The sequence below is a fragment of the Musa acuminata genome, chromosome BXJ1-7 (genome assembly GCF_036884655.1).
Source record: "Musa acuminata AAA Group cultivar baxijiao chromosome BXJ1-7, Cavendish_Baxijiao_AAA, whole genome shotgun sequence".
Lineage (NCBI taxonomy): Eukaryota > Viridiplantae > Streptophyta > Magnoliopsida > Zingiberales > Musaceae > Musa > Musa acuminata.
In genome coordinates, this window is record NC_088333.1 from 5391935 (window position 1) to 5414223 (window position 22289).

Sequence of the window (22289 nt, forward strand, 5' to 3'; positions counted from 1 at the left end):
ATGCGAGCAAAGGGGCATCGCTCCCTAGATACATTGTTTCTAAACCACATTATGCACTGCAGTAATTGTCTAATGCAAACATGGGCATATGCTGGATGTTAATGATACATCCATATTCCTACATGGATACAGCTGAACGAGTATGATACGGAAAGATTAACTTCGTTCTGTATAACTAGGAAGAGTAGCAAACGTCAAACTACAAATGCTGGAGTCACGCATTGATGAACACACTGTTACGAAATAAATGGTTAAAGGAAACCCAATAATTATTACGGTATTCACTGGTCCCTGAATATTGATCATCATGCTTTCTTATAATTCTGCACCTACTTTGTGATAATATGGTCATCTACATGAACAAAAAAGTTTGTGCCAGAGAGGATGCTGATACAAGGCTGAATTGTCAATGAAATACCACATCCTTATCCGACAAAATCATAAATCTGAATTTGTACCGTAATAAATTTGCTTTACAACCATGAATCTAGTCAGACAAAATAAAAAAAATTTCACCTCTAGTCAGAGAGGATGGATTGGCAATCATAAATCCATAGTATCTCCAAAATTGAGCTACTTGAAATCACAAAAGAATTGACAATAACAAAACTGTACACTGAAAATAAATAGAAAAAAAAATCCCTGGAAGAAATTGAAGAACTAGCAACCAGAGACAGAAAAGGAGTGCCTATCCACTTAACGCGAAAAGATATGTGGATATATCATCTGTCATCATCTTCAACGGATTCAAGATACAGAATCTCCTTTGCTCCCTTGAGCTGCTGTTCATAGCAAACATTGTTTTTTCTCATGCATTGTGACTGGTACACAGCACATGTAGTGCAAGTTCTTTTTCTCCTATGGTCAAAGCTAATTACTTCAGCCTTTCATTCAAGATTTAGATCCTGACTGCACTTCATGTAGCATTGATCCTCCGCTCAGAATATATTTCAGTTGTAAACTGGGACTTGGCCTCAACTGAAGTTATATGAGAGTGGAACCATCAGAGTAAATAAGTGAATACTTGCAAACTGCAGAGAACATGTCAAGCAATGCATTAGGTTAACAAATAGACCTATAGTAAAAGATATTGAAACAAAAACTTGTGCCTCCACTCACCAACTGAAATGCACACTTATTTTAATGTATTCACCCTTATAAACTTGAAAGCATGAGTGGTGGCAACGGTTGCTGTGCTGACTGACACATGTCCGAAGGGCATGCGCTATGCTGACCCATGCTAAGGTGCTAACATTGCACAGACATGCCGATGCTAACTTTTGGCATGTGCTTTTCAAGCACGGTTTCTTGCCATGCCAAAAAGTCCATGTTTACATACCACAAATGGCAATCCACTATTTGATTATGATTGTGGATTTCCAATTAAATAATTTTGTTTCGACTACTTAGAACATAGAGAGAGACTGATAATTTCTTAGACCATAAAGAGAGAATGATAATACACATGGCAAGAGATACAAACATATCCATAGATGCCATAGAACACTTGTATCATGACCCATTGTTAGAGCAACATGCCACACCACCCTTAGGGTAAGTCATCGATATGATAATTCTAATGAAGGTGATACGCCTTTTTTTTGCCATGTATGAATCCTGATAGTAGACAAAGTCCAATCATGACACAGAAACCAGATGAGTTTGTTGTAACAAATCATATCAGAGTAAATATACGAATTGGTTGATCAAAAGGGACACTTTGGTAATGTTATCACGGTGATAAGAAGCAGGTATACCTCAAAGAATTCTGGTGCATGAAATGAAATCCTTCGAACTATTCTTATCCACCAGCATGTTTGACAGTAAGACACTGAAAGAAGAGATCGACTTTCATCAACTTGCAACTTTTGAGCCTCCAACTTCTTCAATCTTTAAACTCTTATGCTGAAATATTTCAGAAGTTAAGATTGCTTTGGTGAGATGAAACCAGCAAATATAATCATAAAGAAGTAATGAAGCTGAGAAAACCAGAACTCCCACTACCTTACTCTTCTTGTGCTTGTGATTATCTACAGAATCTTCATTACCGTCATGTTTCCTCTTCTGAAACATTTATTTCAGTAAGCAAAAACATGAAGAACTAGACTGAATGAAAATAAATGCATATACATATACAATTTGCAAAAACATGAAAGAACAAAAAAGGACCTTCTCATGATGCTTCGTTGAATGATCGCCACCAGAATCATGGCGTCCACTTTTATCCTTCTTTTTCTCTTTATCTTTATCTTTAGTGTGATCTTTATGGCGATGTTTGTGCTTCTTATGCTCCTTGTCCTTCTCTCTATCTTTGTCCTTGTGTTTTCTGTGCTTCCTCTCCTTGCCTTTAGAATCTCCATTAGATTTCCCAGAAATGGTGGGTATTCCTTTTTCTGACTGCAGAATATAACAGGACCATTCTTGTGGGAAATAACAATAAAAATATAAATTCCCATTGAGATGACAGGATTCTTACTGAAGGCAAGTCAATAGGAGCTGTGTCTCGCAGATGAAATGCTTGCCCTAGTATCTCCAAGTCAAATTGTTGAATCTGAGATGTTGCCTCTCTCAGGTATGGAGCACTCTGAAAGAGCTGACCCAGCTCCATGCCTTCCCCCTTTCGAATTTCTGTCTCTCCTACAACATTGTGGAGATAATGTGTGTCTGAAACCGATGAAGGAAGAGTTCTTTTGCAAAAGAAATCATGGAGTGCTGACAACTTGTAGTGCTTTATCAAATCAACAGCACCCGTAAGCTCCCTAGGCCCTGTATGTTCCAACAAATAGTTGAATTTGAAATTTTCAAAGACAAATGCACAAAAGGTCAAATCAACAAGAGATTCAAACAATTACTAATGACATCATATTATAGTGATTGCAAAGTCAATTTTCTGCAATTCTTAAGGGAATGACAATCACTACCTACACATGAGTCTAATCAAGGTTGTAGATACTGTTATCAATAGTGGTGTGCTTTTGGTCTATGATTTAAAATATTGGCGTCAACCGGTAAGTGAGGTATGGCCCACAGTTCAATGGTATTCAAAATCAGTCATTACAGGCACAAGCTTCCATAAATAAGTACCATAAACTACACAAGTTGAGCTAAGCCATGTCTCAAATTCCTCATCATATGCAACTGTACAGCTTACAATCATCCAAAACAGAACCAAATGTACAGACCAAACCAATTATGTGGTGTATCTCAGAATCACAAAAAGGAAGGTAAGATTGTGCTACACGGTGATGGCCAGTGACATGGGTTTGATAATTGGATGTGACCCGAAAGCATTTAAATCATTTGCAGGAACAAATTCTGAAGTAATTTTTATTTTCAAAAAATATTCATTGTCTCATAACAACAGGCCATGATGTCTGGTAACTTTCTTCTGCAGTGATGATAATAGAATTAGTCACTAATACTTTGTACTGAACATGTTTGTAATCCAAGTTTAATAAATTTGAATAATAATATATACCTGCTTGAATTCCCCTCAATTCAGGAGTATCAAGAAAATCATAATATACGCTTGTGCTAATCTTGATTTCAAAAAATATTTAAAATGATTGCAACAAGGAGGAACTTTTAAAGCTTTGATATAGCTTTATGGGACTGCAAACTGATGCAAGATCATTTTAGTTATTGCTTATTTAAATAAAATTTTATTAGCTTATGGTGTTTTTGCAAATTCCATAAGTTGCCTTATGGCTACATCTCCAACATTTCTAATTTGGTTTTCTAGATTATTCAAAGTGAAAAAAAAAAGCAAATGAGAAAAAATAGAAGAAACCAACTGGATTGTGATTAAGAACACAAATCTTGATTGGAAATATTCTCTACAAGGAAGTTTAAACTTTCTGGAAGACCATCAATCAAACACTGGATAGAAAAGGAAGATTATTCCTTAAATCAAATATCAAAATATATATTCATAAGAGAAGGAAAGTTTTCTTTTGAAATAAGAGAAGTTGTAATGCTTGAAATGCCTTAATTTATGGGATTTTTTTTGTATTCTTCCTTATGCTTGTAAAAATAAGTTTAAAAAAATCAGATAATAAAAATTTCCATGCCACTATATTTGATGAACTTTAAAATTGCATGTCTGAACCATTCAAATTTTCAAAGAGTTTCCTTTGAGAAATTTACCTCTTCCAAACTTTCCCTTGGAATACATCCTATCATTGCTTAGCATATCCATAATTCAACATCTGCAATAAAAAGAACACATGATTGAACTCAATCTTTCAATGTAGTTCCATCAATTAACAAATACAGTGTTGTAAAACAAGTCCTTGGAACTATATGCTTAACAGAACAAGGATAAATATATGAGGTCACAGTCTAAGAATCATTTTCTAAAGCAAATCTAGGGCATGTAAAATCTCTAGATGTATGTTCATAACAGAAAAAAATGAAAATATCAAGGTCACAATCAAAGAATAACCTACACAACTCATATATAAGAAAATTTAGAAATATTAGAAAAGTGCAAAGATATTATTTAAATGAAGTTCTTTGCTTAAGTAAATTTTGTAAATTAAGGACCAAAGAACAAGTTTCAAGGAGAAATTTCCACCCACCACTTTCAACATTGTTACTCATGATAGAATCAGCATCTGTCCACATAAATAACTTCCACACTTAAGTACTAAAGTTTCACTTTTATAAATCCTCTCTCTACACCGAATTGTCACGACCTTAGCTGGTTTTGCCTAAGGCGTGCGGCACCCTCGCGCGTCCGTCCGCAAAGGTCAGCCTCCCTGAAGCCTCCCATTGTCCCTTAGGACCAACAAAAGAGAGAACGGGTTAAAAAGAACGCCTCAATCGGGATCCACAAGCAAACATGTCCGAAAAACACTTCATAGACAATGCAAATTACAAACAGACTTTACAAGCTCTGAACAGTTGCACAACAAAGGGTAAAATGGTCCATTACAGACTGAAAAGCTCTCGCACGTGTCCACATGACACAACCTTTATTTACAAGCCTAAAGAGGCCACCAACCCAACTAAAATGAGACTTATAAGCCTTCGGCCGCCCCTCTACCTGCTGTACAAGGCATGAACATGCCAAAAGACAACGGACAGACATAAGCATTACATCCAACATCTTGTTTAGAAGTATGTCCGTTACATTCTCCCCCACTTATCCCTTCGACGTCCTCGTCGAAGCCTTTGTGAACACTGCAACTCTTCGCCTTTGCTGAGTCTTCAATCTTCCGCTCCGGCTGCAATGCGCCTCCTGGCTCCCAGCTGCTCTACGCTGCTGTTTTTGAGTAGTCGACCCTTTAATCCGCCATGCTGCTACAACTCACCAATGACTCTGACTCTATTGGGGGGGTTGGCTGAGTTGTGTTGATCCTTGTTGATTCCTGCGGATCCGCCAGATGAAGGAAAAGACCATCCTTACTGCGCCAGTCTCTTAAAAATTCCACATGCTGCTTGAACTGGATGGATGCTTGTTGGAGCTTTAACGAGCATCGTCTCGCAAACTTCTGAAGTTTTGGGTCCTTCCTCCACAAAATCTGCTCATTGACTCTTCTTTCAGTTAGTTGTCACATCCAAGTAGGTTCGCATCACTTCCGCTTTCGATTGGCATTTCGTTGGGAAATGAAGCGGACAATCTACTCTCAGTAGCACTGATCACCGTTGGTGAGGATTTGACAACTATTGTCTTCCATTATCTTCGAAGGGTCTTTGAACTTGTGCAGAGCTCCTCTGCAGGATAGATAAGAGAACTGGGGTACTCGGTTTCGCCCATTCTCTTAAGAGTTGAGAAGGCAAAAGTTACTTGACTTCGCCCGCCTCCTCGAGGTTGTACTTCATGCATCGAGCTGGTTACTGGCCTTCGCCTGCTCTTTGCTCACACTTCTGAAGCACTTGAAGTGTTTGCACTCCTTGCATTGAGTTAGCTACTGTGATTCACCTTCTCAATGCCATTGAACTTCTGGAATGCAAGAAGTTTTCACCCCAACTTGGAGTAATTCTCTGATAGATGAGGTCGCCTCTGGGATTGTACCGTCTTCTCCATCAACCCTGCCGCCTACTCCACTGAGTAGTAAAGGTACAGCACCGTGTACTGCTTGCTTCGTTCCTTGGTCGTGCACCCTTGCATGACCTGAAGTCCTTCACTTACGGCTATCTTGATGAGAAACTTGTTGACACCGGTCTTACGAAGTTTCTTGGCCTCTGCCCTTCAGCCTTGTCTCGGTACTTGGAGATTGCCTCTGCATGCTCCACCTCCTCGGCCCCTTTCACGACCAAGCGCTCTCCCTCCATGAGAGCAAGGGATCAATGACTTGCACGGAAGTCCCGCCTCTGCGGTACCATGGCGCTGCCATGCCCATGGCCCTACTATCCGTCGCCTCGCCTCTGTATCCCTTTTCTTCACAATCAGTAGAGATGTCTCCGTGGCACTCCTCTGAGTCCACCTCCATTATAACTGATGCTTGATTTTGGGTAGCTAAGTCCCTCTGGACTCGTCGTCGCTTCCTCGCCCCTTTCGACCCCCTGCTTCAACACCACTGTGTTCTCCAAGCAGTCTGTTTGGTCGATTGAAAGACAGACTGCAACTCCCATGCATGGCCTCTGCCATCACGTTGTAGAGTTTGCACCGATTCTGTTCTCCTTAGCTTCCTTGGTAGCAACGTTCGCTTACTCGACCTTGTCCTCTGACTTGTCGGGCTCCCTTAAGCGAATATGAGCTCTGGAGCAGTCCAACTCTCCAGCTGCTTCGATCATACCTCTGCATGATCAAGTCCCTCCCATGGAACTCACTGGTACTTGCATTCGAACTTTTTCCTTGGTGGAACCCAGCCCCCATATGCTGATGACCAAGGTTTTCATCCGATGCAAAATTCGGTGCACGCCCGGAAGACCCGCCTCTGCGGTACCATGGCCTTCACTCCTTGAATCCATAGCCCTTCTTGCCGTCGTGTTGTTCACCAAAGCGGAGCTCCCAGTAGCTCCCGATCATACCTCCATATGATCTCATCCCTCACGGGACAATGTCGTGTGTGTCGCATTGCCACGAACTGTTCCACCACGATCCGCTGCACCATGTCGCCTCCTGGTGACATCTCCATTGCATTCTGATCTTTGTGGAATAAACTCGAATTGTGAACCCTCCATGTGTGGCCTCTGCCAATACATCGCAGGGTTTCCTCCACCTTCGATTTTGTTCACTCCTTTGGCAATCGACCTTCATCCACCCACTCTTGGGTCACACCTAGATGAAGCACCACTCTAGGACAGTCCGTCGCCTAGTAGCTCCCGAAGTCCACCGACTTCACTGTAGTTTGTGCACCATTGTCTGGATCCTGGGCCTCTGCCCCTACCAGCACAATCTCCGCTGCGCACTGCTTCCTTCATGGCAACTTGAATGGCAACACTGTGGCATATTCTTCAAGAGTACCCGCCTCTGCGTCCTCTTGCCCCGTGCTAAGACCTTCTGAACCCAACTTCGCCTCCGCAAATTGAGTCGCCTTAGTTCCTCCATCAAATGCTCCTCCGAGATAAGGTGCATGTGCCTAGAAGCTCCCTTCGTCTTTGGCACCATGCAAGATGAGTCCGCTCCGTCAGAATGAAGGACCCATGGAACAACATTATCCTACCCTTGCCTCTGCAAGAGTTCATGTCTTTGACCTCTGTCTAAGGAAAGCACTGTGCTTCTGCTCCATGTTCCAACTTCTCTGCTGGCTCCCTTCATGCGGCTTGGGTACTTCGCCAAGTTACACCCAAGTTGCTCCGCTCCTCTTTTTTTTGCATTGAGTCGATGGTGGCCCTCGCGCCCTCCATTCCACGGGTCAGCCCTCCCTTGAGTCTGATCTCCATATCGACTCTAAGTGTGCCTTCATTTAAGTTGCTTCAGGTTGCTCCCCCACTTGATCTCGCAATGCATCCACCAATGCATTCTCTCGAGCGAGATCATGCGAAAACTCCTCGCCGCTTGCTGAGTCCATCGAGCTTCGTGAAGTTGTTGTTTATGAGGTACTCCTCCTCAACATGTGAAGTCCGTCTCACATGATTCTCCCTCTGGAGTGCCGAGACTTATCCCTCCTAGATAACTGTCCCGTTGGAGCAACATCTCTCTTCGTTTCGGAGACCCCCATCCCCTTGGACTACTCCGATCTGCTGAACAAACTGTGCATTGTTCTGCCTCTTGCAAACGCACTTGCTAGATTGCGCCTCCACGTCAATACAGCCACCGCCGCACCCCTCAAGGCCTAGCAACATGCTAAACTCGTTGCACACTTCAGCCTCCTCCGGACGTATCCTTCACATGACGAAGAGAAAGTTTCAATGCTCCATGGCGCCGAGTCTCGGTCGCCTTGGGATGGCCACGAACATTCCATCGTCCGCATACAAGCCCATGCATGAGTACCAAATTCTTCGAGTTAGCAATTCCCCTCACCTTTGTGAGCTTTGCATAACTCTTTTGGTCGTTGAACAACTCATTCCACCTTGGATGGTCTCATTCTTGCCAAGCGCCTCGCTTGCCTAGAGCACCATCAAGTATAGTTGTCAACGTTGAGCCGTAGCTCAAACTCAGCCATCCCAGCCTTTGTGCGCTCCGCATTCAACCAAGCTTGCCTGTTCTCGTGGTGCCTCTTGCGCGAAGGGTTGGCCATTCCTCTGAATGCCAATCTCGGATGCTCGCTCCTCTGAGCGACTCTTTTCCCTACATCTCCATGCCCGTTTTCCCTCAAACGGTCGCGCGTGTGCTGACTGCCCTCAACGCAGCCCCGCTAGGTCCCCCACGTTTGCATGTCAAGTGTTTCTATGAGTGCTTGTCCCGCTCTGATACCATAATGTCACGACCTTAGCTGGTTTTGCCTAAGGCGTGCGGCACCCTCGCGCGTCCGTCCGCAAAGGTCAGCCTCCCCGAAGCCTCCCATTGTCCCTTAGGACCAACAAAAAAGAGAACGGGTTAAAAAGAACGCCTCAATCGGGATCCACAAGCAAACATGTCCGAAAAACACTTCATAGACAATGCAAATTACAAACAGACTTTACAAGCTCTGAACAGTTGCACAACAAAGGGTAAAATGGTCCATTACAGACCGAAAAGCTCTCGCACGTATCCACATGACACAACCTTTATTTACAAGCCTAAAGAGGCCACCAACCCAACTAAAATGGGACTTATAAGCCTTCGGCCGCCCCTCTACCTGCTGTACAAGGCATGAACATGCCAAAAGACAACGGACAGACATAAGCATTACATCCAACATCTTGTTTAGAAGTTTGTCCGTTACAGAATGGCCCCAGCCGCTCAATCCGCTTGACAAACCCAATTGGAACCTGGCCCAGCCCATTTGATTCATGTTGGGCTTGCCTAGGCATGACCCGAGCCAATTCAAATTATTTTCTTTTATTACAGGTAAAAACAATAGAAATATTTCTCAATTAATCTATAACACAAAAATATAAACAATATTGAATACGGGCATCTTTAAACAGGACTAAACAATATTAAATCTGAACATTTATAAACAGGATTAAACAATATTAAATATGATCATTTATAAAAAATATTTACAATATTTTAAAGCAATATCCACAATAATCAAATTCAGAACATGAAGACATGAAAATCCATAAAAAAAGATTCAAATTTTTACATCATGCTCCAAGTCCAAACAATTAAACTAATGTTAGCAAACAATCTAAATTGACAGAAAAACAGGAAGTTTATAAAAATCTTCAAACAGGGTTTACTTACTCTTTTTAAATTTTAAACAATTAACTAAATCTAAAACATCCATCATACCCCTCTTGTTTATACGTTGAAAATATCAAAGTAATTAACATTAGAAATTCATGGATAATTAAAAATAATATCAATCAAATAATTTTTAATTAAATTAAAGAAAACGTAGGATAACCTACTTAGAGCCTAAGAGAACGCAATCCTTCGTCGAGATTGAATTCTTCCCCAACCGAGATGAATGAAAAAGGGAAGGAGTTCGCCGATATAAATAAGGGAATGAGGAGGCCTTTGAAAAAGGTGAGAGATTTTTATGTTTATTTTTGTTTTCATTTTAATTAAAAATAATTATAAAATGCTTTATTTGAGGCTACGAAAATAGGAAGCACTAATTAATCAAAATTCTTAATAAGGATAGATGATTTAGCCTTTAGGAAATAAGTAGCACTATTTTAGTTAAGGAACAAAGGATTAATTGAGGAGGTCACAGATTTATTTTTTATAATTTGTATAAAAGTGTCAGTGAGTAATGTTTGTTATTTATTTGGATGATTAGAGACTATGATGATTAAGAATTAAATAATTTTATTATGGCCCATTATTTAACATAATATAATTATTTTCTTTTTTTAATATATTTTGGATGCTTCCTAATTAGTTACTGGTCTAATTGCATGATGCCTTGGTTCTCCAGCTTTAGAAAGAAGTAACAGCTTTGGCACATGAGTAAGTGACTGCAACCAATGAACCAATAACCCGATACTTGATTTGATCAACATCGATAACTAAAAAGGCCTATTACAAAATTATGATCATAGTCAAGATAATGATTAACAATAATCACAGAAACAAGACCAGCAACAATATAAAGACAATTTGAATAAGAAAAGGTGGCACATGCATAAGTAGACAAAAGCATTCAATAAGCTGGCTATACATGGATGCAAATGTATACAGTAAGCAATTAAATCATTCAGACATGTTCTATACAATATAAGTCTGCATAAAGCCTTATAAGAGACATTCACATGATACACTCCCGTGATCAGCCACATGAAGCAATCAAATCATTCAGACATTCGTCTGTAAACAATATAGGTTTGCATAAAGCCTTATAAGAGACATTCACATGATAAACTCCCATGACCAGACACATGAATGACATTTCAGATTGCCATTCCTTACGAGAATACCCTAGTCTCTCTCTATTTCAGCTTCCTACGTTTTAACTGTTAGAGCCTATCCAATACAGTTTATCATGGCTTACTTAAATACTGAACATTGGGCCCAAAACCAAAAAACCATCAGGGTTACATTGTTTCTATATTATCTATATATTTCCCTGAGTAAATAGTGATCTACTCAGTTTTTGCTGTCAGTTACTAAATCACATCAATGAAATGAGAAAGAACTCACCATATTCAGTAATAGATAAGCTTTCATCCTTCTACTATTTCTCATGGCTAATCTTTGACATCCATCAATGAGTACTCAAGGGTCCTCCTTTAGAAGTACACCAAGAAACCTATACAAAATGTTATAATATGCCTTGTCTAAATTCTATTTTTCATACTCATCACCGTATCAATTCATCTTATTCTCCTCCTTTTTTTTCCTATTCCTTCACCAAAAAAACCAGAAAAATAGCAACACTGTACATGGGCCGGTCTGGGTCCAATATCCAAAATTAAATTCCTTGGTACCAACCTCTATAGTGATATATGCTTCAGCCAGGCCAACCTATTCGCATATGCTAAGTGGCGTTCCGTGTACAAACAACTTATATGTGTACCTTTGACGAGAAAATTAAGTGGATTTGCATAGATCTCATAAGCTAACAATCTGAACCCAGAAGTTATTGTTCCACATAAAACTCATACAAACAAAATTAGAAAACAGCACAATCAATTAATTCCACCACAAAAGATGTGAATCAGATCATACACAGGCTAAAACATACCAACGACTTTTTCCATTCAGTAACTGACGAAAGTAATACTACAACCAAGGCTTTCCATTAAGATCCGTATATTGGACACGTTATCAGACTGAAACCTAGTAAGCGTGAAAATATTCTAATATCGACAGCCTAGAAGAATGTTTCATTCCGTCTCTTGTGTATGGCCCCTTACACGCACGCGCGCACATAAAAGGGGGGGAAAAGAATGGAAAGACGAAAAGGTTTCTTGGAGGGATCAAGAAACAAAAACCAAGAAAGATGTACCGAATTAGATGTTGCAGAAACGGACCTGATTGATTTTGATCCGCGAGCACGAGCCAACCCTCTTTCGGATCACCACGAAGAGAAAACACGGGTTCGCACGAAGTGGGACGAGGAGCCGGGTACTTCGTTGCTCGACTCCGGGCCACCCGAGGCGGACGGGGAAAGGTGAACGGCGGCAGTGGCCGCGGCGGCGGCGACGAGGGAGAAGAATGGATGAGGTCGGGTGTCGAAGGAGAAGCGGAGGGAAACGGAGCGAAAGGAGAGAGGAGACGGATCAGAGGGAAAGGCTAGGGTTGAGGACGATCCGGCTCCAAAGTACACGGAAAATGAGCTCACTGGAGGAACAATACATGTACGACAGGATGAATGGCTTGTACACGCTCGAGGGTTTATAGAAACCTTTTTCTTCTACAGAGAATAAGTGGGAAGAATCTATGATGCTTTTACGGGCCCGCAGCACTTGGATTCCTATGTTCTTCGGGGCCGAGTCACACTTGAAACTTGTCATGGATGGCGTCGGACTCGTATTTGTGGCTTCCATCAAACCCTGATGTGTTTTCAACGGTGATTCGGCCAGCGACCGGGGTGGTGGGTACCACTGCTGGGGCCTGCGGATCTTAGTCACTCGCCAGATAATAAAAAAAAAAACAAAAAAGAAGTTGCCTGTAAAAACTGTCTATAATAATAATAATTATTATTTTTTTAGTTATAAAAAAACGGGGATGGCTTTTATCCGAAACAATGAAAAGGATTAGATCGAATGATAACTATGTTATATAATATATATTGATAAGTCGGATTTTCAATTGCCTCTCATGCAAAGAAGATTTAGATCCGATCGAATTCATTTTTACATGATAGATGTGTATGACGATGGACTTTGGCAAATGAAGTTAACGGCGGATTTGTGAAACATTGACAAGATTAAAATTGATTTATAAGAGTGTATTACTATTAACTTCAACTTAAATATTTTGATTGGATTAAACCAAACGAAGTTGATAGACCAATTAACCTATCGACAATTTGAGTGGCTCGAAATGTATGAGGAGATATGATTTTTAGGGAGTCTTGACGAGGCACATGAGAATTTTTTTAATATTATTTTGAAGAAATTATTAAATTGAGGTAGGTGTTAATATTAAGAATTATTAAATATAATCATTTAGTCATGAGATCCTATGTCAAATCATCGAGTTATGGAATGAAAATTGATGTTACCTTGTCTTTTTAGTTAACTAAATTACTCTATCAAAATCAAGTCATTATCTTTGTCAGAATCATGGCTTCGAATCATTATCTACATAATTATATTTATGTGACGTATCATTAGAATCTCTATATGTCAAAGCCTTATATCATATGCCTCTTATCATGGTTCGATACATAGAAAAATTTCAGATATGATATCTTATTCGATAGGCTACTGATTATATCACTTAATATATAAATATATATATTATTTTGTAACTGCAGATTGTTCGGTGGTTACTTTGAGATGGACAATAAATATGTCATTTTTTAACAATGTTTTGTAATCATACTCCTTTGTCTTAATTAATAGGATTTTTGGTATAGTGTTTCATGGTAGATTTGATCATATTGTCGGATATTTCATGAGTAAATTCGATCACATTATGTATGAGAATAATTTATGATCAAATTTAATTATTTTATTATAATACAATGCTTTATAATTGGATTCGATCGTGTTGTTATAATACGATGTATGACGTTTCATAGTTGGAATGAGTGTTCCTGTGATGCTTTATGATAGAATTCAACCATATTATCCTAGTAAGATAATCCCAAAATTTGATGATGGAACAATTAATGAATTTGATGAGTTATTATATTTTTGAGATAAGTGACACACAAAACATTTCAACTAAGGGAATTATTCATTGTCCTAAAATATCATCAAATGAGTCAAATGTTGAGTCAAAGTATCGATCATCAAGCTAAAAGATCATCAAGTAGAAAATTGATTGATGTATAAAAAAATGAGCATCATAGAGCATAGGATAATGTGCTGACAGATTCGATAACATGATCAAAAAATTTTATGAAGCATCGAAAGCTTCGATAATGTGTAAGATGAGTTATGGACGAGGACTAGTCTTGATTAACCATTAAAGGTGAGGCAATCATTAAACTAGGTTTATATCGAGTTAAACGTTAACCGTTTAAAGGTGAAACACATAGCTTCACCTTATGGTGATACTATACGAGTCACCCGACAATATTATTGATGCTTTGACAATATTATTCACAGTGGTATTACTTAGGGTGGTCGTGATATCATCAATGATAGTAGTAGTATTTTTGGTGTCAATGTTTTTGATCCAAAGAGAAATACCAGGGTTTGAGAGAATAATAGCTTAGACTTGTTGATTTAATGAACTAAAGCTATACTAAGTGAAGTATGAAATATTTTGATTATAGATTTAGGTAGCTATAGGGTCGAGCCAAAGAATCAAACATTATATAAAAAAAATTGAACGTCAAACTGAATGAATAATAAATTCTTAAAATTGATATACTCACATTATTTTCAAAAATTCAAATTCTATAGGTTTGGTCTTCAAGGTTGTGGGGACCATTTTGATAAATAAAAACTCAAAAATACATCTTAAGTTTTTTTTTAGACCAAACATTATCCACAAAACTAAAAATATTAATTCTTTAATTTTTTTTTATGCCTTTAAAAGATTTTCTATTTTAATAATTCTACAAGAATTTTAAATTAATTTTATTTAAAATATTCATAGAATAGTTGGATATTATTATAAAATAAAGACATGAATTATACCGTTTATTTTACTCTTTAAGATATTTTTATAATTTTTAGGGTAATTTAAATTTGCTTTATATTATTTCTGTATTTTATTATTCTTTTAGTTTGATTTACTTTTGCTGTCAAAAATGACCATTTAAAAGTTAAAGAGTTTATACAGAAAGTTATCAAAGATAAATACTTCTTTTTGGCAATAACCACGTCATTCCTTTATCCTGAGGACGTCTGTTTCTCTCCCAAGAGCGGAAGCACGCGGAGCGGCGGAGGAGCGTACCTGCAAACCGTGCTACAGTATCGGATCTGGAGCGTCTACCGCGGGGGCGATGGAGGAGAGCTCGTCGGCCGGCAGCGCCGATCGAGGCGGAGGCGATGCCGGAGATTCGCTGCGTAATGCGAGCCAGGGCAAATCCTGCAAGGGCTGCCTGTATTACTCCTCGCTCCTCAAATCGGACTCCAGAAACCCTTTATGCCTTGGCCTCACGAGGCCGCTCAAACATGGTTCGATTCCTTCTTCCTCCCCTCTTTCCTTACCTTGTTTGGATGTTTTGGGAATGATTTTGATCCGTTTTGTGATGCTTCACCCCGTTGGATACTGTTGGTAGGTTTGTCCGTTCCCTTGCTTAATCATTTAGATTGACGACGATAAGGGATTAATTTCATCGATTGAGCAAGAAAAATAGGTACAGTTTTGTAGATGTGCTATAAGGAAACGGGGATCAGAATGAGTGTTTCTACGTGATTCCTTAATTTTTAGTATCTGATCTTAAGATTTTTCTCTTGAAAATGTGGCAATCTGATGAGCTATTGACCATATATAGACCCAAACAATTGATCACAGTGTATCTGTTTGCTTTTTTTGTTTTTCATATAGATGGGTTGTCGGTATCTTGTTGTTTATATAATTAGTTTAGACAAACGACTGCTATATTTAATATAATTTTTAATAGAAATTTGCAACACGATGTTAAGTGACCAAGAATGCTTTGGATGCTGAAATCATCGGAGGCAGGCGGAGGTTATGACATGTACTTTCTTGGAAGATCTTAAAAATAAAATTGATAAGAAAACATTATGAAAATTATACAATTTTTATAGGACTAAAGTTATATGTTTGATTTTGTTAATTCAGATGCTTTCTTGCTGGTATTACATGCTAGCACTTCCTTTGATGCACACATCAACAAAATGTCAGGAGAGACAGAATTCCACCCCATTTTTCATTTTGAGTGAAATGATGAAAACATAATTTGTGCTTCTCACCTTGTAAATGATGACATACTGCCTTTTGTAAGAGCCTGTCTGTTTTAACCCTCTTTGGTGAACGTGGAACCGCTTTAGATTAACCTGCATCCGGGTAGGAGCTGAATAAACCTTCTTCGAAAGAATTACTTCATCATAAGTATATTTGTCATAACTTCTTCTCTATAGGCTCGAAAATGTTTTTTTTCCTCTCATTCTCTTGTTCTTGTGAACTTTTTATTCACAAGAGCAAAGTAATTGCGTCTTTTTGTCATAATGTGATTGAACAAAATTCAAAACAAAATTACTTTTTATTATCTGATTATGGGAACTTGTAACTTTTTGCATAGAAAATATGGGTGAGCTGATGGATTCTATGGTATTAGTGAGGAATCTAAAAGTTTCTTACAGAAAATGAGTATTCGTGTTGTTTATGAATATTCTTTTAATCTACACAACCAGTTCTTTTATTGCTGACTTTTCTAAGTAACTAATTTTCCAAAAGCTTCACCTTCATGACTCAATGTGTCTCCCTGGTTACCAGGATTGGAGGCAAAGATTCACCAATGCCTTATTTTCTTGTTTTCTCATGTTTATTCCTTACAGGATAAGTTGTATGTGCCTAAGAATTCTCCTTCTTTTTCAACTTTAAGTTGGTTTCCTTATGCCTTGCTAGATGTATTAACCTTATATTATGTTTTCCTACTTTTCTCACAGCCATAAGAACAAAAGCAACAAAAAAAAAGTTTTCAAATATCTGGTGTTGGATGCATCGATTGTTTCACACCATTGCAATCTACTAAGAGCATTCTAGGGACGTGATCCTTTTATTCTTCACACTTGTTATTGTCGTAGTTAATTTGTGCATTTTATGTGTGCATCTGAGCCAAATTAAAAACATGCTTGCTTGAGACATGACTGTTTCTTCGGGCCCTACATGCAATTTCAATGTGAAATTTAAAGTAAAAATGGTACATTTGGGAAATTTAAAGTAAAACTTCCAACAATTCACTTTAAAATTAGATTATTTGCCATAGATGTTTCTGCTATGAGAGTTGTAGGTATAACTTCAGCAACTAATTATTTTTTTCTGGGAAATCTAATTTAGGTAATTAACTTAAAATTTTGAGTACATTTTGTTGAATTTCACTATTTCTCACACTTGAAGTTGTTCAGTAGTTCCTAGCTCCATTGTGGGGGAATCTGAGATGGAAGCTGATAAAGAAGGTCGAAGCCTCTCGGACTTCAGATACGTTTGCGTTGGTTATTCAGTGTTCTTAAATGACAAAGAAAATACCACTGAAAATCAAGAGAATCAAGCAAAGTTGCCTTTTTGTGTGGGCCTTGAGGTCTTTTCGAACTTATATCATCGTGTTTGTTCTTGTTAAAGCTTTTATGAGACTCAATTTAGTTTTCTGTTTCTGATGCACCTTAGATGTTGATACAAGTACTTCTATGCATTCAATAAGATCAATGCAGAAAATCATCCATTTCAAGTTCTTTTATGCAATAAAGGAGTGATAGGGAAAGCCTGGAATTTGTTTGTGTTGACTGTCATTTGATTATGTGTTCTTGCTTTTTACTGCTTGCTGCATGTTTTGAGTAACACCTATACAACTATTGGAATCACTATTACAATCATTTCAGTGAATTGGATCCCAGTATGCTGCATATAATACTTTGCTGGTTAGGTTAAAATTAATTACATAAGCTGTTGTATTTGTGCACATGACTAAAGGGGAAGTGAACTGAGGAACCAATATAAGTGGTAATCTAGTAAATTATTTTATCTTGCTCGATTTTATGGAAAACATTTGTGCTAGATGGTTAATGTCTAGACGCTAGGTGGTTGTCTGGTGGTTGCCTAATGATTAAGGTTGTCCAATTACTGCTGCCATGTAAACAGCACCTGCCTCTGCAACTGTTGCCAAACCGGTAGAGGGGCACCATGACTGTAGTCATCTTATTTACCAACTCCTCTAGCGAAACAATAGCTGATTACATGGAAGATTGAGGAAAAAATGTATGTAGATAATATAACTTTACTAAAAAGTGGAAAAGAATTAAAAGTGCTGTCAGCTAAGAATATCACCATCTCCATTTATTCATTCAGTTTCCGTCATTGGAGCACCATTAGCCATCCACAGGGAGACATTGATGGTAGGTGGAACTCTTAGGGCATAGTTTAAGTGCCAAAATAATTAAGTGCAAGAAAAGAAGTCAAAACATCTTTTATGGTAATGGGTTGGTGAATGTTATCGGGTTAATGAATATTAAATCTCATTAAACTAATCATCACATTTTAATTTGTTTACAAGATTTAGGTTTCTATATTAAATGGGTCAGTCAGTTGTGGCCTAGTGAATTTGATACCATCTTGCTGCATTCATTAAAGGCAATGTGTATGGATGAACTAAAAGGTTTACAGGCTGTCTCAGTTTAGGCTGATTGATGCTTGGACTGTTTTCCTAAAAATGACTATCTTTTACCTTGATAAAACTAAACTAACTGTACTGTTACGAATTTCAATTTCTGCTTTCCCTCCTCCCTAAAATAATCTTTCTTTGGAATTGATCTTCTTCTCACTTACTTTACATGTTCTGACTTGGGTTACTCATTTTTGACAAATGTGAATGATATATGGCTGCAGTTAATTTATTGTCTGAAGAAAAATGGTAAAGGAATTTGTTAAGGCTGTTTATGTTTGATGAATAATTTGAAGAATAAATGCTTAAATAGAGAATTAGAGAACAGAAAAATATCTGAAAATCTTTTAATTGCAAACTTTGTCAAACAGATGTTCCATTCTAAACATGCAAATCAGACTTTACTTGTTGCAAATGAATTTTAGTATTGGAGGAGAATAAAAAAATAGAAAGATGTTGTGAAAACTTTTGCTCTGTAAATCCTTGACCAATATGATGCATATGTGAAAAATTATATACATAAGAAGACCCTTATACATTTCTCTTTTAGATTCTACCTATTTGAACATTTTGGATTACACTTTCTGACAGAAAATATTTTAAGTTTTTCAAAAGCAGAAACAAGAGCTTAGATCCACATATTCTGCACTGGTTGGATGTGCCTACGTATACGAGCAGTTGTTTCTGTTTGTGTGTTAAGTATAATTTTAGGCAAGGGCAACATGATAGAGGGCAGCCCTTGTTAACATTCTGTGACAAAGTGGTACCTCCCTCTCCTGTGCTCTATGTACACAAACTAGTCACCCTCTTTAGCCAGTCCTCACTTGATCTTGAACATTCTTCGTACCTCCAAGATGCTGAGTGGCTACAGCTGGGATAAGAGTCGTAGCTCTCATGTTATTCTAGTCGGCACTTGTTGGTGACTATGAGCTCCATATCCTTGAAATTTGACCAAATGTTCAAATATGTTCTGCATTGATGGAAACATGTGTTATCTATCATCTTTTCTGGATTTTCCATATTTGGTATATCTGCATGTTGTAGTATTTGTATCCTTCTCCATTGCAGGTGACTTCCACCTGCAAATTACTTTTTGAATGAAATGCCTGGTTGTTGATGTTCTAATGATACATTAAATTTTTTTGCAGCTGTTAGTGGATAGGAAAACATCAGCAGCTGAGCATGTGCCCACTCATGTGCACAATAAGGAAGGTAATATAATGCCCCCAAGTTGTTTCATATGACTAATCTTTTTTTTAATTGTCATTATTCACAGTTTAGCATTCACATATATGCAACTGTCGTAAATTCATGTAGGCAATCTGTTATTGCTTTATGATGCGCTAATAATGAGAATATCGAGCTTAGATTCTTTGTCAAGTCATTTGGATAAGGGAGATGTTAATTGTTTCTGATAGCTGAATGCTTTTACTGTAAACTATACAAGTAATAGAATTTTGGATGTTCTGCAATTCCTAGAAGCATCTGGGGATATACAAGAATTGATGACATAGTATTCATACTTCCCCAAAATCATCTTCTTATGTTGGTGATGAGCCTTGTTAAGTATGTGGGAGATCATTATACCATAATACACATCAATTTGCATTCACTAAGCAAAGCAGATTTTGTAAGCATTAAAGCATAAGGGAAAGATTGGATTTTTCATTATACTTTTTTCCGAGTTGAGCATTTTGGTGGTGAATGTTGTATTTTCCAGATCAGCTTGGTTGGGCATTTGACCATCAATTCACCAATCTGTACATTTGAGACCAATTTGGGGTTTGTTATGTCAGGGTAGATTTTGTAATTTTGTAAAGCCTTATAGAAATTAGACATTCAATAAGTTGAAGAATATTGCTGAGGGGAATATATGCAAGAGGATATTTTCGAGAAATGACATGATTGATGATCAGAATTTTCCTTCATTCCTTATGAATTCTATGGTTATAAATAATAACAAATTACATGAACTGTTGCAGGCCTTGATCTGCTGACGATTACAAGTAGAATGTAATGGAGAATGGCTAATTAGAGCTTTGCCAGGGTCTTTTACACTTTGACCATTGTTTCTCTAGATGAGACTTTCTGCCTTGATGCTGTTCGATGAAATATATCTATTATGGTTGGTTGTGCAACTTTTTTGTGTGGTAAAATATTTCATCTCTGAACCACGATCAACAGGGGTCCAAAAATTTACCGGTATACTAATGGAAGACAACTCTATGGCTTTTTTTCCTTCTAAGCAACACTTTTCTTGGAGGAACTGGGGTGTTTTTTACCGACACACAGCTTTTTTTTTCAGATAATATGGTTTGGAGTCTGTTCTTATGTCAATCTTCAAATGTTCCTAGCTTCTTTACTTTTGCATTTATGTGGTCTTTACCATTGTGTGGATATAACTTGATGCAGACAAAAAGACTGTTCTTTTTGGTACACTAGTTGACCAGTGTCTAAAGATGAAATTTGCTAAACTTCATTCATAGATCATCACACTTTGAAAATCATCATACATTCGAAGATCTACATTGAAGCATATCCTGCTTTTTTTTTTCAGCATGCCTGGTAAATATCTGTTATCAAATTTACCTGTTCAGCTTTTTCTGCAGTCACTATTAACAAACCTTCAAGACACCCTTGTTTATTCTCAACAAGTGCTTTCCCTAATCTTCCCTAATCTTGCTGTCTTGTAAATTGAGGTTAAAAAGTTCATGCCATTCTTTAATTTTATTCCAGAAATATAATCTTTTTTACTAGTTGCCTTTGCAATTTTGCAGTTCCTATTCATTCGCATAGGGAGGAAGCTAAAACGGTACATTTGCCCCAGAATAACTTCTTTAGCAAGTGTGTTCTTACCCTAATCATGTTATCTAATATTACCAGCTTGTCACATGAAATGATCATAAGCATCAAAGCTTATTCTGATGCAGGTTTTCCAGGAGCGCTGGGCTTGTGGCCTCAGGTGTAGTTAAAAACCTCATCAGAGTGGGTTACTCTATAAAGAATAATTTTGAAGATATACTGTATGATCGCAGGCGTCCCAAGTAAACTCGTATCTGATGCACCTTGTTGATCTCAATTCACAGTAACACAATAATGTTTGGCGTTATGTTCAGATTATTATTGTGTAAAATGATGACGATTACACCTGTGAGAGAGCTGGGGATCGACTGGCCAATGGTAGATTGCATCACCTTGTTAGCCATTTGCCAACAATGTCCGGCTACAACTTGTTGAATATTGACAGACTGTTAAAATAGAAACCATATTCTTAATAATTTTCACTTTGAGAATATGATGGATGTTTAGTTTGTTCGTCTGATTTTGTTAGAATTTTATATCAGATATGTGAGGGTGGAGGTGGATACAAATCAGATTTGGGTTGCATACAGAAATAAATTATTCAATAAATACGGGTTGCTACGTAGCTCGAGACATGAGCCAAAGGAAAAAGCCCAACATCATAGTTCTTATACCTAAAAAATTTATATATGGATTTTTATAGTTTTGAAAGTAAAATAAATAATCTCATTTATGTTATCAGCATATTAAATTTATATTTTTTATTTATAAAATCGTTAAAGCACGTGATACCTTACCTGTGCTCAGGATAGAAGTCAAATAGAAGATTGAAAATTTATATTTTTTATTTATAAAATCGTTAAAGCACGTGATACCTTACCTGTGCTCAGGATAGAAGTCAAATAGAAGAGTCAGTGAGTCTATTGATTTGAGTGATTCTTCCTCCTCCGATTTTGTTTTATATGAAAATTATTAATTCTCGTTCATAACCCTTCTAAGGAACTCATTAATTTTTTTAATATATATTCACTATCAACGAGTACGGAACCTCTACTATTACTATTGAATCATTATTTTAGGTATAAGATAAAA

General features: G+C 37.7%; 2 protein-coding genes across 7 annotated transcripts; one reads left to right on the forward strand and one right to left on the reverse strand.

The window, feature by feature from the left end:
• Positions 1–425: 425 nt before the first annotated feature.
• Positions 426–12310, reverse strand: LOC135582376 (mediator of RNA polymerase II transcription subunit 19a-like). 3 transcript variants are annotated; one of them, XR_010514945.1, is made up of 7 exons: positions 11959–12310; positions 4147–4208; positions 2477–2766; positions 2170–2397; positions 2005–2064; positions 1120–1905; positions 426–1031 (listed from the first exon to the last, which is right to left on the reverse strand). XR_010514945.1 is itself a non-coding variant. In XM_065191211.1 (6 exons), the coding sequence occupies exons 2-6, from the start codon at positions 4196–4198 to the stop codon at positions 1855–1857; spliced, it is 681 nt and encodes a 226-aa protein (XP_065047283.1). In that variant the 5' UTR covers positions 4199–4208; positions 11959–12310; the 3' UTR covers positions 426–1854. The 3 variants fall into 3 exon arrangements, 1 of the variants encoding a protein (XP_065047283.1); XR_010514944.1 differs by having other exon boundaries at positions 1758–1905; positions 11959–12309; XM_065191211.1 differs by having other exon boundaries at positions 426–1905.
• A 2611-nt stretch (positions 12311–14921) lies between these two features.
• On the forward strand, positions 14922–21673 carry LOC135678419 (uncharacterized). 4 transcript variants are annotated; one of them, XM_065191223.1, is made up of 6 exons: positions 14922–15228; positions 17146–17318; positions 19544–19607; positions 21173–21239; positions 21326–21357; positions 21431–21673. In XM_065191223.1, exons 1-6 carry the CDS (start codon positions 15054–15056, stop codon positions 21466–21468), a joined length of 549 nt encoding a protein of 182 aa, XP_065047295.1. In that variant the 5' UTR covers positions 14922–15053; the 3' UTR covers positions 21469–21673. The 4 variants fall into 4 exon arrangements, with proteins under 4 accessions (XP_065047295.1, XP_065047293.1, XP_065047294.1 ...); XM_065191221.1 differs by having other exon boundaries at positions 21326–21673; XM_065191222.1 differs by having other exon boundaries at positions 17149–17318; positions 21326–21673.
• Positions 21674–22289: the final 616 nt, after the last annotated feature.